This window comes from Loxodonta africana, chromosome 3 (assembly GCF_030014295.1).
Source record: "Loxodonta africana isolate mLoxAfr1 chromosome 3, mLoxAfr1.hap2, whole genome shotgun sequence".
In the NCBI taxonomy this organism is placed as follows: Eukaryota; Metazoa; Chordata; class Mammalia; order Proboscidea; family Elephantidae; genus Loxodonta; species Loxodonta africana.
In genome coordinates, this window is record NC_087344.1 from 46,978,500 (window position 1) to 46,995,407 (window position 16,908).

General features: G+C 53.6%; 1 protein-coding gene across 1 annotated transcript in view; it reads left to right on the top strand.

Annotated features, from left to right (window-relative positions):
* The window catches only part of PLOD1 (procollagen-lysine,2-oxoglutarate 5-dioxygenase 1), a 30,105-nt gene extending 13,615 nt beyond the window's left edge, over positions 1-16,490 (top strand). The window contains exons 6-19 of the mRNA XM_003413460.4: positions 812-875; positions 2,311-2,408; positions 3,534-3,635; positions 4,202-4,333; positions 7,108-7,229; positions 8,788-8,892; positions 9,353-9,478; positions 9,766-9,907; positions 10,789-10,902; positions 11,690-11,755; positions 12,359-12,463; positions 13,650-13,796; positions 14,725-14,850; positions 15,597-16,490. Coding sequence (XP_003413508.1) covers positions 812-875; positions 2,311-2,408; positions 3,534-3,635; positions 4,202-4,333; positions 7,108-7,229; positions 8,788-8,892; positions 9,353-9,478; positions 9,766-9,907; positions 10,789-10,902; positions 11,690-11,755; positions 12,359-12,463; positions 13,650-13,796; positions 14,725-14,850; positions 15,597-15,752 — 1,605 coding nt within the window. The 3' untranslated portion in view covers positions 15,753-16,490. The remainder of the gene's footprint in view (positions 1-811; positions 876-2,310; positions 2,409-3,533; positions 3,636-4,201; positions 4,334-7,107; positions 7,230-8,787; positions 8,893-9,352; positions 9,479-9,765; positions 9,908-10,788; positions 10,903-11,689; positions 11,756-12,358; positions 12,464-13,649; positions 13,797-14,724; positions 14,851-15,596) is intronic.
* The last annotated feature ends 418 nt before the right edge of the window (positions 16,491-16,908 follow it).

Below are 16,908 nucleotides of genomic sequence, written 5' to 3' on the forward strand. Positions count from 1 at the left end.
GTTGTTTGAGATGGGGGCTGGAGCCCAGGGTGCCACCTGCCCTTACTCTCCCAGGTCTAGGGCTCCACAAGACACGGTTGAAACTCAGAGAGGCAGTATTGCTTAATGGTTAAGAATAAGAACTTTAGGGCTAGGCTGCCTGGGTTCAAATCCTGGCTTGGCCACTTAATAGCTGTGTGATCTTGGGCAAGTTACATACTCACTGTGTCTTATTTTTTTGAAATCTGTGAAATGGGGGTAACGATAGTACTTTTTTGTAGGGATGTTGTACAGATTAAATTAATTGATATACGTGAAAGACTTAGAACACTGACTAGTACAGTAAAAAAAAAAAAGCAACCAAAAACAAAACCATATCCATCACTGTTGAGTCGATTCCAACTCAGTGACCCTGTAGGGCAGAGTAGAACTGCCCCATGTGGTTTCTAAGGAGCGGCTGGTGAATTTGAACAGCTGAGTTTTTGGTTAGCAGCTGAGCTCTTAACTACTGTGCCACCAGGGCTCCTACAGTAAGCCTGTGTTTGTTATTATTACGGTTGCCATTGTTGGTATAATTGAACCAGCTATTGTGTTAGATTCCTTCCAGTTCTGAGAGCCCGTGGTTCTCTGTAGCTAGATCCCAGGGGCTTGGCTATGGCTAGTGTTCTCAGGACCCTCAGCTGCCCTGATGTGGTGGGGTAGATGGGTATAGGGAGAGGCAGCAACAGCCATGGGGGTCAGGCAGGGGGCATGCTCCCCTCTGAGGTAAAGAAGCCCCTCTCCTTTGCCCAGAGCCTTTCCTTTCTGCAGCCTGACATCCTCTTTCCTGCAGGAGCGGATCAATATCACCCTGGACCACCGCTGCCGAATCTTCCAGAACCTGGATGGAGCCTTGGGTGAGCAGCCCCCACAGGGAGGGGAGGGGAGGGAGGTAGACAGAAGAGGTTGGTCCTGAGAGGGGTGATAGGGAGGAGGTGAGGATGTGAGGCAGGGCCTGAACCCAAGGAGGACAGCTCAGCTAGTCCCTCTGGGTGTTGTGCTGGGAGGTCACCTGCCCCATCACCATGTCCCCAGAGACCACCTGGGGGCACGTCCTGGGGTACAGCTGTGTCTCTGTGCTAGGTGGTGGGGAATAGAGGCTCCAAAGGTCAGTCCCCAGAGCCCAGCAGGCAACCAGGGCAGGGGAGGTGGCTAGCCATCACGGGAGGAGCTGGGTGATGCAGAGCAGGTCCTGACAGGTGAACCTTCTACACCTCCATCTCCTGCCCTCGCGCTTCCCAGGTGAAGGCTCCCTGGGTTGAGGGGAGGGACTGAGCTGGTAGGGAGTAAGTTGATGGCTGATTGGAAAGCCAGAGGCCCCTGGGTCCTTGAAGCCACGAACACCCTTGTGCCCAGCCCCAACTCTGTGGCTGATGATGGCATTACTTTGTCACTGTCTTGATGGGTAACCTCAGGCAAGTTAAGTCTCCTCTCTGGGCCTTAGTTTTCCCATCTTTAGAAAGGGGGAGTTGGACGAGATCACTGATGGGTGGTTTTATGGAGCAAATAGACCCCTTTGAGAGTCTGATGGAAGCTATGGCTCCTCTCCCAGGCTGATGCAGAAACAGTGGGCCTTTCCCTGTGTTTTCTGGGGGTTTGTGACCCCTGGGTTAAGAAGCCAGGTCTACGTCACCTCCTGGGCAGGCTGGGAACTTGTACAGAGGGGCTCTTCTGACGTGATCACCGCCCTCAGAGGGCCTCCCTCCCTGCCATCCTTAGCAAGGCCTCTGAGAAGAGAAGACCCCTGCATTGTATAACTGACCAGGCAGCTTCCTACCGGGTCTAAAGTGCAGGCTAACAGGGAGAGCATGGGTGTTAGGACCCTGCCAGCATGCGCTGTCTCCACCCGAACAGGATGTACGCCCACTACCCTGGCCTCCCTGGATGGCAGCTTATCCTGGGCGCTCTGCATGCCCGTCAGAACAGTTACCTCCCATTCTGCTGTCCTTGGGGCTTCTCTGCACTGTGTCTGGAGCTGGGATGTTCCAGGCCTTTGCCTTTCTCCCATCATCTGCTTCTGGCACAATAAGTAATAGGGTTGCCATGAATTCAGTGCTCACTACATCGTAGCTGTGGTGCCAAGTGCATGCCAGATGCTGAATCCTTCCACTCACCCCATAAAGATGGGATGATCCCCATTTTACCATTGAGGAAACTGAGGCTCAGAGAACTGATTTGCCCAAGGCCACACCCTGGTCACTTGGGGAGAGGTGGGATTCAAGCCTAGCCTGTCATCCCTGAGCTCGGCCTCTGGGCCTGACACTAGACGGGGCTGTGCTTTCTGACCCTCAGATGAGGTCGTGCTCAAGTTTGAAATGGGCCACGTAAGAGTGCGGAACCTGGCCTACGACACTCTTCCGGTCCTGATTCATGGCAATGGGCCTACCAAGGTAGGGAGCGGCCCCAGCCCTAGAGGAGTTTGGGAGAGGGGCCAGGGCCCTGATTCTACTCTCAGTTTTACCCCCAACCTTTCATTGGGACCAAGGCCATCTATCTGGGCCCTACTGTGAGCTTGCTGCCTCTGACCTCACTTCAGAGTTCAACATGCCGTCTTTCCCTGCTGTGGGGGACGGTGATGCCTATCCATCCCTGCTGGATGGCAGAATGCACAGGAGGCCTCTGTTCCCTTCCAGGCCTCAGCTGGGCTGCCTTTAGCCATCCCTACTCTGCACCCCAGGACATACTCGTTTATTCATTTAACAAACATTTATTGAATATTTGCACCAGGGAATAAGGGATACAGTGAAATAGGACAGACTGGTCCCTGTGCTCCTGGAGCTACAGACAGGGCCTGGGGGCAAACTATGGCCAGGCACAGGGTGGGCCTAACTGGACCCTGCGGAGCTAGACACTGCTGAGCCCTGGTTCCTAGTGTCTTCTAGTGAGGTCCTCAACCATCAGCATCAGAATTCCATGGTGGTGTTGGGTAGTGAAGGAGCTTGTGAAAAATGCAGATTTCCTGACTCCATACAAGAGCTGCTCATTTGGAATCTCTGGAGGGGACCCAGGGATCTGCATTTTATAAGTACCCCAGGAGATCCAAAGATGAAGAAGCTCTGGAGTGCCATCCTCTATCCTCCCTCAGAAGAGTTTTGATGATATCCAGGGGGATGGGACATTCTTTCCAAGACTTCCGCAAAATATAATCCCATTCCTGCCCCCTTAGGAGTGGGAGGAGTTCCTGGGTGGTTAGCTTGGCTGCTAATCAAAAGGTTGGCAGTTTGAGTCCACCCAGAGGCACCTCAGAATAAAGGTCTGGCTATCTACTTCTAAAAAATCAGCCACTGAAAACCCTATGGAACATAGGTCTGCTCTGACACACATGGGATCACTATGAGTCGGAGTCAACTTAATGGCAACTGGATTTTTTTTGGAGGGGTGGAGTGGGAGAGGACTGGGTTGTGTGGGCCCCCTAGGGGTCCACAGAGGCTTGACTGGGTGGGCCCAACAGCCTTGTCGGCGGTTGTTGGTGGGCGGGTTGGCCCGGCTCCTCTCCAACCCTCGTCCCCTGACAGCTGCAGCTGAACTACCTGGGCAACTACATCCCACGCTTCTGGACCTTCGAGACGGGCTGCACTGTGTGTGATGAGGGCCTGCGCCTCCTCAAGGGCATCAGGGTGAGGGCCTGAGCGTGGGGACACTGGACGGGGGAGAATGGGAGATTCTGGAAGACTCCACTGTGTTGGTGGAAGGGATTCCTGCCCAAGATCCCATCCTGCTCTCCCCAGGTGCCTCTTCTGGAAAATGTTCTCAAACTACACATGACTCCACCTTCCCCCAAATGCCCAAGTTCCAGATTCTTCCGCCTGGTCTCTCAGGCAGTTCTGCAGCCCCCTCTTGCTCCCATGACCCTTAATCCTCACTTATGGCCCCTCTCAACACCCTACGCCAGCCACAATCTCCCAACAGACTGCAGTCTACCAGAGCTCACCTGGTCGTCGCTGCCATCCTGGGCTCCCCCTGCTCCTCTCCTGCCCCCCAGCCTCCTCTGGCAGCTTCCCTGCCAGGCCCTGCGTCTGCCCACCCACACACCCTGCTCAGAGTTCCATGCCCAGGCATCACTGATAGCTAAGTCTACATGCTGCTGCCTCCTTCTCTGGATCCCTCTAGTCCCCCAGGGGCTCAGTGGCAGGTGCTGTGCTTAGACACTGCTAGATTCTTATGCCGCCCCCTCCCCATGCAGGACGAAGCTCTGCCCACAGTCCTGGTCGGCATTTTCATCGAGCAGCCCACGCCGTTCCTGGTGCTGTTCTTCCAGCGGCTTCTGCGCCTCCACTACCCCTGGAAACAGATGCGGCTTTTCATCCACAACCACGTGAGCAGCAGGCCCCTGGAGGGATCGCCTTGTGGCTTGGGTCAGGGGCTCAGCCTCACAAGGTGGGCTGAGCCCTCTGAGGATCTGACCAAGCCGTGATTACCTGGGCCAAATGGGAGGGGGTGGTGGACCGTATCCCAAATCACTGGGGGGACCCTAGTATTAGACCAGCTGGATTTAAATCCCAACACCACTGCTTTTATTGGCTGTGTGACCTTAGGCACGTTATTCAACCTCTCTGTGCTTCCATTTTCCCATCTATAAAATAGGATTCATAATAGTGCCAACCACATAGAATTGTCATGAGGATTAAATATGTTGATACATGAAGCACTTAGAAGAGTGCCTGGTGTGTAGGAAGCACATGGTGGGTGCTCTCTTAGCTGCTGTTATTATCTTTATTTCCCTCACTGCCCCAATTAATCCCTCCTAATTGGAGGCAGTGGTGGTTCGGTGGTAGAATCCTCACATTCTCAGCTTTCATGCAGGAGACCTGGGTTTGATTTTTGGCCAGGGTACCTCAGGCACAGCCACCCGCCTGTCAGTAGAGGCTTGTGTGTTGCTAAGCGGCTGAACAGGTTTTAGCAGAGCTTCCAAACTAAGATGGATTAGGAAGAAAGGCTTGGCAATCTCCTTCCAAAAATCAGCCAGTGGAAGCCCTGTGGATCACAACAGTCCCATCTGCAGCCAGTCATTGGGATGACGCAGGACCAGGCAGCGTTTTGTTCCGTGGTGCATGGGATCGCCATGGGCTGGGGGCTGACTTGACAGCAGCTAACAACAATAATTTGATCTAGTAATAGCCAAATTGATTTTCATTCCTTGAGTGCTTTCTTGGGACTTGGGGAGGGTCGGCTGCTCTGTGGGAGTGGGCTTGGATTCAACATCCCCAGCACCTCCCTTCCTGCCTCTCCTCGTTAGTCCCACCTTTTGGCTTTTGCTTATGTCAATCTCCGTCCCTGGGATGGAGAGTCACTCTACAAATCCTACCTGTTCTTCAGGGCTCCTTGTCATCATTGAGGTCTTTTCTGCTGCCCCATCTGGGATGATGGTCCTCCTTTCTGAGACTCTCAGTCCTGCCAGTCTGTGCCCCCTACCCCTGGGGTCCATGGTCCCAGCCTGGGCTCCACTCTTTGCCTCTTTCTCAGACATTCGTTCACTTGTTTTTGTGCCACGTGGAACCAGAGAGGGGGATGAGGCCTCCCCTTGGGAGGCTCAGCAGCCCTGGAGACCTCAAGCAGTGCACCCATGTCTGTGACTTTATGTAGAAAAAGAACTGTCACAAGGCAGCCCATGAGGACCTGCTGTGTGCCTTGTGTGACTCAGTGAATCCTTACAGTGACATGTCAGGGAGACATGGTTGCTCCCATTTTACATGTGAGGAAGCTAAAGTGGGACAGGGGAAGTGACTTGTCAAGGTCACATGGCCAGGTATAGCAGAGCCAGGGTTTGCTCTGAACCCAGGGTTTCTTCTAAAAACCCTGCTCTGACCACGTCCCCACACATGGAGCCCCAGGTATAGAACATTATTTTTCGAAGTGTGGTCCAGGGATCTCCTGGAGTTTTGTTTTTTTAAAAGTCTTTTTGAATACCGCCCCCGCCTCCAGCTTTTTTAAAAGTGTGGTGAAAATATATGTCAATATACACCATCTCAGTAATTTCTACATGTACAATTCAGTGACATTGATTACCTTCTCCAAGGTGTGGCATCATTCTCACTATCCTTTTCCAAAGGATTCCACCACCATTAACATAAACTCAGTGCCCTCTAAGCAAAAATCCCCCCTTTCCTCTTCTCCCACCTTTAGTAACCCTGATCATCTTTGATTTCTATATATTTGCTTATTTCTTGTAAGAGATTGTACAGTATTCTTTTGCAACTGACTGACTTCGCTCAGCATGATGTTTTCAAGACTCATCCGTGTTGTGGCACGCATCAGGACTTGGTTTCTCGTCATGGCTGAGTAGTAGTCGATAATGTGTAGGTACCATATTCTGCTTATCCATTCATCTGTTGTTGTTATTGTTGTTATGGGCTATTGAGACGATTCTGACTGAGCGACCCTACAGGACAGAGTAGAACTTCCCCGTAGGGTTTCCAAGACTGATCTTTACAGAAGCAGACCACTGCCATCTTTCTCCTGTGGTGTGGCTGGTGGGTTTGAACCACCAATTTTTGAGTTAGCAACCGAGCACTTTAATCACCATGCCATCAAGTCTTCTTTTATCTGTTCCTCTGTTGATGGACGTTTCATTCATTTCCACCTTTTGGCTATTGTAAAAATGCTGCAGTGAACATTGGTATACTGTTTTATAGGCTTCTGTTTGTGTTCCTGCCTTCGTGTCTTCCAGGTATATACCTGGGGTTCGGATTGCTGGGTCATGTGTTGTTCTGTGTTCAACTTATGGATCCTGAAGTGTTCTGTGACAATGCAGAGCCCTGGTCCACACCCCAGACCCACAGTCTCCACATCTCTGCATGGGGCCTGGGAAGTGGTGGGTGCTGTCGTGATGACAAAGCCTCTTAGGAAGCTTGTAGAGCCTGGCTTTGTCAGGGGGTAGTGGTTGAAGGATGGCCAGGATTTGGCGTATCTGGGAAGGGCCCCTCTAGGCAGAGGTTCTGGCATGGGGAAAGGACCCAAGACAGGAAAGCAGATGACCAGGGATGGCCAGGGTGGAAGGACGTGGCCTGGCAGTAGCAGAAGTTGGTGTGGTCCCTGGGCTGGAGCGTGAACCTTCATCCTTATACCTCCCCCCGACCTCCCTCCTCCCAGGAGCAACACCACAAGGCCCAGGTGGAGCAGTTCCTGGCAGAGCATGGCAGCAAGTATCAGTCCGTGAAGCTCGTGGGCCCTGAGATCCGGATGGCCAATGCTGATGCCAGGAACCTGGGCGCGTGAGTCGGGGCCCAGGAGCAGGTGGGGTGGGTATGGTGGGTGGAGGGAGGGACCAGGGTTCAGGAGCATCGGGCTGCGAGACAGGAGTTCAGAAAGCTTCGTGGTCCCCAGCAAGTTCCTGCCCGTTTCTGGGCCTCAGAGTTCTCATCTGTCAAGTGGGGAAATAGTCTCCTTCCTGCTGACCTCGGGGGTCCTAGGCGGGGCTGAGCCATATCAGTTGGGTTCAGGAAGCAAATCAGGGAAAGGAGAAGGACTGGAAAAATTGAAGTAGACAAATGTTGACAATTAGAGAAGCAGTCTGTCTTAGTTATCTAGTGCTGCTATAACAGAAATACCACAAGTGGATGGCTTTAACAAACAGAAATTTATTTTCTCACAGTTTAGGAGGCTAGAAACCCAAATTCAGGTTGCCGGCTCTAGGGGAAGGCTTTCTGTCTTTGCCAGCTCTGGGGGAAGGTCTTTGTCTCTTTTCGGCTTCTGTTCTTTGATTCCTTGGCCGTCTTCATGTGTGGTATATCTTCCCTTCCATTTGTGCTTGGTTCTCTGTGCTAATCTGCTCCTTTTATATCTCAGGGGTGATGTGTTTAAGACACACCCTACAGTGATACGGCCTCATTAACATAGCAAAGAAAACCCTATTTCCAAATGGGATTACATCAATGGGGATAGGGGTTGAGGATTTATGACACGTATTTTGGGAGATACAATTTTTGATTTCTTTTTTCCTTATTAAAAAAAAAAAAAAAAAACCTAAGTAATGTGTGTTGACTGTCAAAGACTTGGACAGTCCTGACCAGAGGTCAGCAAACTTCCTGCAAAGGGTGAGACTGGAAATATTTTCGGCTTTGCTGTCTCTGTAGCAACCATTCAACTGGCTGGTGTACTAGGAAAGTGCTTTATTTATGATAATTATGTAAGATCATATGTCAACGAATGAATGTGGGGGTGTTTCAATAGCATTTTATTTATGGACACTGACTTGAATTTCATATTTTATGATTTCATCTGTTTTCTTTTGATTTTTTTTTTAACCATTTAAAAACGTAAAAACCGTTCCAAACTATACAAAAACTGGCAGTTGGCCAGGTCTGGACCACGGACCATAGCTGGCTGAGCTCTGGACCAGATAACCAAAAAGCCTTTTTTGAGGCTTTTGGTACAAGTTGCCAAATGGCCTTCTAGAAAAGCAGTACCGTTCTTCCCACCCTCCCCAGCCCTGGCAGTGTGGGAACCTGCCTGGTGGGCCGTGCTCACCCCAGTACCAGGGTTTTCAGGGCTTTTAACGCCAGCTGCTAAGCTCCGGATCTTCGTCTTGAGAGCATGGTAGCCCAAGGCTTGGGTCTTAGAGTCTGGCAGGACCTTGGAGGCTACTGGTGCTGACCCCTACCCATGCTGGCAGCCCCTCTGAGAGGGCCCTGGGCTGGTACCTGGTGAAGCCAGAATGTGCTCATGGTGGGGCAGGGGTGGAGATGCAGCCACCAGGTAGCTCTGGGATCCTGGGTGGGGAGGCTAGTGTGGAGTCCCAGCCCTGCTGACCCTGTTCCATCTGTCCTGCAGAGACCTGTGTCGGAAGGACCAGAGCTGCACCTACTACTTCAGCATGGACGCCGACGTGGCCCTGAAGGAGCCCGACACCCTGCGGCTGCTGATTGAGCAGAACAAGTAAGGCTGAGGGCAGGTGGGTGGGTGAGTGGGCAGCGAACCCTTACAGCCTGAGCTCCCAGACCAGCAATGGTCTGTGATGGGCTGTGCTCATGGTGGGAGTCTCTCCCTTGCTTGTTCTCGTACCCTCGGCCTCACCTGTGGAATCCTGGGTCCCCGCCTCCAGTGTGGCAATCCCAGGTTCTCATGGACAGTGGCACCCACCCTTGTCTTAGTCTGGGATGTTCCTCTCCCCACCCCATCTCACCTTCATGCCACAGCCCTCCCCCAATCTGTCCCTGGCTGCACCATGGGAGGGAACAAGTACCAGGTGAGCCAAATCCACCTCCAGGCCTAGGTCCTCCTCTGCCCCAGTGAGGTTCTTGGAGCTCATGTCTCTCCCTTGCGCCACCTCTGGCTAGGTCTGTCCACCCACCCCTGCGGTCGGCAGGGGATTCCCACTGAGGTGTTCCTTCCTCAGAAATGTCATCGCCCCCTTGATGACCCGCCATGGGAGGCTCTGGTCGAACTTCTGGGGGGCACTGAGTGCAGATGGCTACTACGCCCGCTCCGAGGACTACGTGGACATTGTGCAGGGTCGGCGTGTGTGAGTACGGGGGGGGCACTCTCATCTGTCTTCCTCCAAGGCTTGTGGCACCTCCCTCCCCAATATTCCTGTCCTTGTTGCCCTTAAATTCCTGCTGACCATGAAGCAAGGAAGACTGCAGTCAGATACTGAGAAGGACTTCCTGACAATTATTCCAGGCCCTTGTGCCCAGGATGGGAGAATCAAGTCAGCAGTATTGTGCTCTTCCCTCCTGTGATCCCTCTTGCCCCTGACCTCATCTACGATACCTCACCATCAGCTTGTGACCCCTTCCATCTCTCTTATAGTGGTGTCTGGAATGTGCCTTACATCTCTAACATCTACTTGATCAAGGGCAGTGCCCTACGGTCTGATCTGCAGCAGAAAGACCTGTTCCACCACAGCAAGCTGGACCCCGACATGTCCTTCTGTGCCAATGTCCGGCAGCAGGTTGGCCCTGGGGCTGAGGGTCACAGGAGGCCTTGGTGACAGGGAAGGTGGGCAGCCTTGTCACCATAGGCCTGGGGAGCTGCTGAGATATCAGTGGGGCTGCTCAGAGGCCCCCAGGGTCTGGCGGGGGTACACAGGGCGCCGGGCATGTTGGCAGGTCCCCAGAGGTCTGCAGGGACCATTTTATCAGACAGAGCTTTCACACTGTCTATTTTACTTACATTTTTGACAGCCTAAAGATAATTGAGAGGGCAGTGGTGGCTCCGCGGTAGAATTCTCACCTTCTACGCAAGAGACCCGGGTTCCATTCCCGGCCAGTGCACTTCATGTGCAGCCACCACCCATCTGTCAGTGGAGGCTTGCGTGTTGCTGCGAGGCTGCATAGGTTTCAGCAGAATTTCCAGACTAAGACGAGATAGGAAGAAAGGTCTGGAGATCTACTTCTGAAAATCAGCCAATGAAAACCCTGTGGATCACAGTGGTCTGATCCCATTGTGCATGGGGTTGCCATGAGCTGGGGACCTACTAGATGGCAACTAACAACAAAAGGATAATTGTACTTGCCACTAAGTGTAATCCATGTAATGTTTTCTCCAGTGGCCAAAACTTCAGTATCAAAGTGCCATCCTTTTACACATGCATTTGTTCTTTCACACATTTATTCATTTCTTTTGCATCCAGTCCTCTAGGAAGCCTTCCCTGATTGCATCCCCAGTGTCAGGCCTGGGCTGGGTGTTGGGGACACGGGGGTGACCCCACTTGGTCCCTGGCAGCTTGTGACCTGAGTCTGGTGGGCAGAGGAGGCTGCGCCGATGGCCCTTTCAGGGGCCTACAGGGGATGGGGAGGGAGGCAGGCCTCCCCATCAGGCTGCTCTCCCCAGGCCGTGTTCATGTTCCTGACCAACCGGCACACCTTTGGGCACCTGCTCTCCCTGGACAGCTACCAGACCACCCACCTCCACAATGACCTGTGGGAAGTGTTTAGCAACCCTGAGGTGAGGACCTGAGTGGGGCCGGGAGGGGAGGAGCACTAGGGACTCCATTGATCCAGAGGCCTGAGGCTTCTCCCTTTCTGATCCTAACCAGAGCTGGGACCCTGGGCCATCTCTCTTCCATTTGCCTCAGGAGGTCTGTATGGCCAGATTTGGGTGGGAGAGGAGGATGCGTTGAGAGGCAGCGCCATCTAGTGGAGAAGGGACCAGGGGTCGGAGGCCTGGATTTGAGGCCCAGCTCTGCCTTTGGCTGTGACTTAGTTGAGCCTCTCAACTTTCAGGGCCTCTGTTATTTTAGCTCTAAAATGGTTATACTTTCCCAGCCTTGGAAACCCTGGTGGCATAGTGGTTAAGAGCTGCGGATGCTAACCAAAATGTTGGCGGTTCAAATCCACCAGGTGCTCCTTGGAAACCCAGTGGGGCAGTTCTACTGTCCTTTAGGGTTGCTATGAGTCAGAATCAACTCTGGCAATGAGTTTTTTTTTTTTAATACCAGCTTCACTCGTGTCAGAGAGTATTGTGATGGTCAGAGGAGGTAACAGTTGTGACAGTGCACCTAGGTATTGGGAGGTTGTGGTTGATGTGGGTGCGTACTTATACCCCCCCCCCCACACACACATGCATGCAAATACTAGCTCCTGCAGGCACACTTCAGCACCCAGGTGTGCACATGCCCATCACACTGTGTGGAGATTTCTGGGGAGGAGCCCTTTCTTGGAGCAACCTGTGGTGCTGAGCATATGGTCAGCTCCAGGCCCAAGGACCCCAGCCTGCTTCCCCCTCCCCGCAGGACTGGAAGGAGAAGTACATCCATGAGAACTACACCAAAGCCCTGGAGGGGAAGCTGGTGGAGACGGTAAGGGCCTGTGGTGCCCCTGGGAGCAAAGCCCCTGAATCCATACCCCCTCCACACCCATCCCCGGGAGGGGAAGTAAGTGGGGGAGGAATGGAGCCAACTGACCTGAGGACCAGGGGCACCTTTCTGTCTGCGCTGGCAGTGCTGGGGTAGGGAAGGGGCAGCTGATGGTCCCCTTCCACCTGCTGGCACTTTGGGGCTGGAGTCTGCAGGGCCTTGGGGGCCTCAGGCCTCTCCTCTGGCTCATATAGGAGAAAAGAAGAACATCCCCAAATGTCATCTCAACTGTCCAGTGGGTGCTCCTCTGGACTCCCTGCCTGCGTCCCCCGGGAGCCTGAGGCCATTACTCCCTGGGTGTGCACCCTTTTTTCTCTGTGACCTCACTGAGACGGGCCATCTCTGAGTTCCTGCCTCTTCCTCCCTCAGCGGCTCACTAGGTCCACCCAGAGTGGACAGAGCCCCTGCTCTGTGAAGACACTCAAGGCTCACTGACCAGGGTGGGGGCAGCCAGGGGGCATGGCAGGGCCTGCAGAGGGCTCTGGGAGCAGGAGGAGTATATGGTAGGGACCCCCTGGACTCCTCTGACTGAGGCTCCCCTCGCAGCCTTGCCCGGACGTTTACTGGTTCCCCATCTTCACGGAGGCGGCCTGTGATGAGCTGGTGGAGGAGATGGAGCACTATGGCCAGTGGTCTCGGGGTGATAACAAGGTGGGGCCCTCTTCCCGTGCCCACTTTCTGGGCTGTTCTCTGGGACTCCTCTAGATGGGGTGCTGGAAGGGGTGCCCACAGGCAGTTAGGTGTAGAGGTGTTGAGAAACTGGAAGCAGAGTTTGTCCCCAAAGCTTCCGTTGCTGCCGTGTGACTCTGAGTTCCCTTAAACTTACATTGCTTGGTTTTCACTTCCGGGTTGGTGATTTAAATGGTTTAGCTTCCTGCCCTAGACTTGTGTGTGGGATAGGGCAGGAATTAGGAGGTGTAGGATGGGGAGTATCCAGTAGTGGGGCTCCAAGTTCATCAGCATCAGAAGCAGGTGGCACAGTGGATAAGGGAGGCTCTGCGCCCTCTGAAGGAGAATCCCAGCCTGCGCTCATGTCGGCAAGTCCAGGCACTGCTTGTAAAGGTGCGTGAGACCCTGAGCCTGTAGGCCTCAGGCTGGGCTGTCCTATCACCTGGAAGCTGGACTAACCTGTGGTTCTGGTTACCTGCCTCATTCATACACTTGGGTGGCTGAGCTTATCTCCAGGACCCAGTAGCTGGGATGGCCCATGCAGTCTGTGGTCCTGCTAACTCTTATGCCCCAGTGACCAGGCTACCCCCTGGACACCAGTGCCGCTGTGCATTAGTTATCTACTGCTGTGTAACAAATTACCACAAGCTTAAGAGGCTTAAAACAACACCCATTTATTATCACATGGTTTCTGTGGGTCAGGAATCTGGGCCTTCACCAGGGTCTCACAAGGCTGCAATTGAGGTATCATCTGCAGCTGGGGTCTCTTCTGAGGCTCAGGGTCCTAGTCCAGGATCACATGGTTGTTGGCAGATTTCATTTCCTTGCAGCTGCAGAACTCATGATAGTTCGTTTCCTCAAGCCCAGTAGGAGAGTCTGTCTCTCTTCTTAGAGCCTGTTTTAAGTACGTCGTCTGAATAGGTCAGGCCCTATCCAGCATAATCTCGCGTTGATCAACTGAAAGTCAACTGATGAGGGACCTTAATGACATCCACAAAACCTGTTCACTTCTGCCATGTAACACAACTATCATAGTCACAGGGTCCCACCCACACTCAAGGGAGTTGGGGGGTATGTACAGGGTCAGTCCACCAGGGGGTGGGGATCTTGGGGGTTCATCTTAGAATTCTGCCTTCTTGGAATTCACACCCTCCTTGGCCACCTGCAGGACAACCGCATCCAGGGTGGCTACGAAAACGTGCCAACTATTGACATCCACATGAACCAGATCAACTTTGAGCGGGAGTGGCACAAGTTCCTGGTGGAGTACATTGCCCCCATGACGGAGAAGCTCTACCCCGGCTACTACACCAGGGTGGGTGTGGGGCTGCTACGCCAGGGTGGGCGCAGGGGCTGCTATGCCAGTCAGGGTGGGTATGGGGGCTGCTATACCAGGGTAGGCGTGGGGGCTCTATGCCAGGATGGGCGCAGGGTGCGGCCAGGATGAGGCAGAGGGGACAACGGTGGTCAGGCAATCTTGGCCTGGGGGAGAGGCCTGGATAGTGAGTCCCCAGGCAGGAATGAGGTCTCCCCCATCAGGCTGGGCATCAGGAGGTGGGGGTCTCAGGAAGAGTCTGGGGTAGGGGGAGGCCCCTCTGATCTTATCCCATCTTCCTAACCCTTTCTCCATGTTCTTAAATTTCACTTCTGTGACTCCTAGACTGGCCCAGCAAATAAGCTTCTAGTTAGCTGGCCAGCACATCCCCATTCCTTGCCTCAGATTGTCTCTGGCTCCATCACTCATGTATCTGTCAACTGCCCCTTTGGTTTTCCCTCTTCCTCCCTCACTCACTCAGTTACTTCCTCATTCCCCTGGTTTTCTCTGAACTCTTGCTCTGTGTGTTTGTGCCTGTGCCCTGCCCTCAAGGAACCACCAGTCCAGATGGTTGCCAGAAAGGGCTGTAAAGCTTAGTTTCTCCTTCCCTTCCTCTCTCCCTCCTTTCTTTCCCACTCTCCTTCCCCTCCCTCCTTTCTTCTCCCTCTTTTCCTCTCCTTCCCTTCTTCCCTCCATTCCTCTCTCTTCCCCAGCTCTCTCCTTTCCTTTCTCCTTTTCTCCCCTCCTTACATTTTTGTTGAGAACCTTCCCCATGTCAGGCACCATGCCAGGCACCAGAGGACACAGTGCTGAGCAATATGCTTTCAGGGATCTGACATTCCAGCAGATTAGATGAGGGCCCACCACCCTTGGCTGTCCTCGGCCTCTCTCCTTTAACGTTGGTTGTTGTCCCACTCCTGTGGTGCAGGCCCAGTTTGACCTGGCCTTCGTTGTCCGCTATAAGCCTGATGAGCAGCCCTCACTGATGCCACACCATGACGCTTCCACCTTCACCATCAACATTGCCCTAAACCGGGTGGGAGTGGACTACGAGGTGAGCAGGGCTGAGGGCAGGCAGTGGGGAGGCTGGGTGCTGAGCTGCTTACAGGGTGGGGGTGGCAGAGGGGCTCTAGGTACTCCAGCACCATAGAACTGGGTCCCTGGAGGGCCTCCTGAAGCTACTATTTTTAAGGAGTTTCTCTGGCCTCAGCCCTGGGCTAGCACTGTGAAGAACACTCATGAAAACAGCTATAATTTTTGAGAAAGCACCTAGGCATTGGGGTTCTCAACAGGGAGTGATTCTGCCCCTCACCCCCAGAGGATATCTGGAAATGTCTGGAGACATTTCTGGTTGTCACAACTATGGAGGTGCTACTGGCATCTCATAGGTAGAGGCTAGGGATGCCCAGTTTAGCACCCCACAACAAAGAATTATCTGGCCCAAAATGTCAGTGGTGCTAAGGTTGAAGTACCCAGACCTAAGCTCTTATAGCCTCTCATTTAATTTTCACAACCCTTTGCAGTTTCTCCCACATTTTACAGATGGGGATACTGAAGCCCACCACTGAATATGTAGTGGAGCCTAGATTTGCCCAGGGCTGCCTGACTCCAGAGCTCTTGCCCGGTTGCTCTGCCTTTGCCGAGTCTCCACCTTAGGCACTATGGGTATCATGCGGCACCCCAGGCAGGCTATGCCGAGGGCTGCTTGTTGGGAGACTAGAGGGAGAGTGGGGGAAGGGCCCAGCTTCCTGTTGGGAAACTGATACTTCCTGTTGGGTACTGACGCTTCTTGTCTCCCAGGGCGGAGGCTGTCGGTTCCTGCGCTACAACTGCTCCATCCGTGCCCCGAGAAAGGGCTGGACCCTCTTGCACCCCGGGCGGCTCACGCACTACCACGAGGGGCTCCCCACCACCAAGGGCACCCGTTACATCGCCGTCTCCTTCGTCGACCCCTAATTGCCCAGAGCTGGCCACCTCCGACTTTTTCTCTTTGCTGACAACCACTGCCAGAAGCTTCCAGGGCCTCAGTGTCCCAGGGAGCTGGTCCATCTTCCAGGCTCTTGACTCCCTGTTGCTCGGGGAACCTCCAGTCAGAGAGATGGGGCATGCAGGCCACAGGCGGAGCAGATCTCCTTGTCTGAGGCTTTCCGGATGCTCTGGCCCCTCCCTGGAGAGGCAGTTCACTGTCACTGCTTTGTAGAGAGTCATCCTTCCCAAACCTTCTTCCTGAAAAACTGAGTTCCCCTTTCTCTGCTTCTTCCACTGGGCGAGACCTGGGCAGAGCTGGGGCTTACCCAAGGCGCCCAGAGAGTCTCCAGGGGCAACAAGCCATGCCCCAGAGCTTCTCCCAGGCAGAGCCACAGCCCCAGGGACTTCCTGCTTCAAGCTTGGGGTAGACACAGAGACCTGGGTCAGACTCATGCTCCTGCCCTGACCCTGGGACCATGGAAGCCCCCCATTCTCTATGGTTCCTGTCATGGCAGCAAAAACTTGTCCCCTGGAGACAGCGACTCAGAAGACCTCCCGGAAGGCAGAAGGGAATCTATTTATGCCACAGCTGGATCCTCTACTTGACCCTTGCTGGGGGAGGCGGGAAGTGTCCACACACTGTACTGGGTCACCCTGTCCCTATGCCTCTGGCGAGAGGGACTGACAGAAACAGGAGAGTTTCTATTAAACGTCATGACAACCATGGAGTGGGAGCTGCTGAGTGGGTGGGGTGTGGTGAGTGGTACAGTGGGTTGATTTAAGCCAATGATTGGTATGTTCAGGAGGCAAAAAGACTGTCAGGAGATTGGGCAACTTCTTTGTGTCCCAGACCCAGTCACATGTGATTTCCAAGTCATTGGTGTATTCCGTAAACCCTCCCTATGAGCCCAACACTGGCAGACTGGGGCACGCTTCTTACTCCTTCAAGGCCTGCATCAGGCGTTGCCTCCTCTCTGAAGCCTTTGCTGACCACCCTTCCTGCAAACATGAACAGGAAAAACTGCTGCTGCTTCTGGTGGCCCCCACCATACCCTGGACAGACTCATCTTGTAGTGCTGATTACACTTCAGGGCGTACCCTGGTGGTGTAGTGGTTAAGAGTCTGGCTGCTGACCAAAATGTCG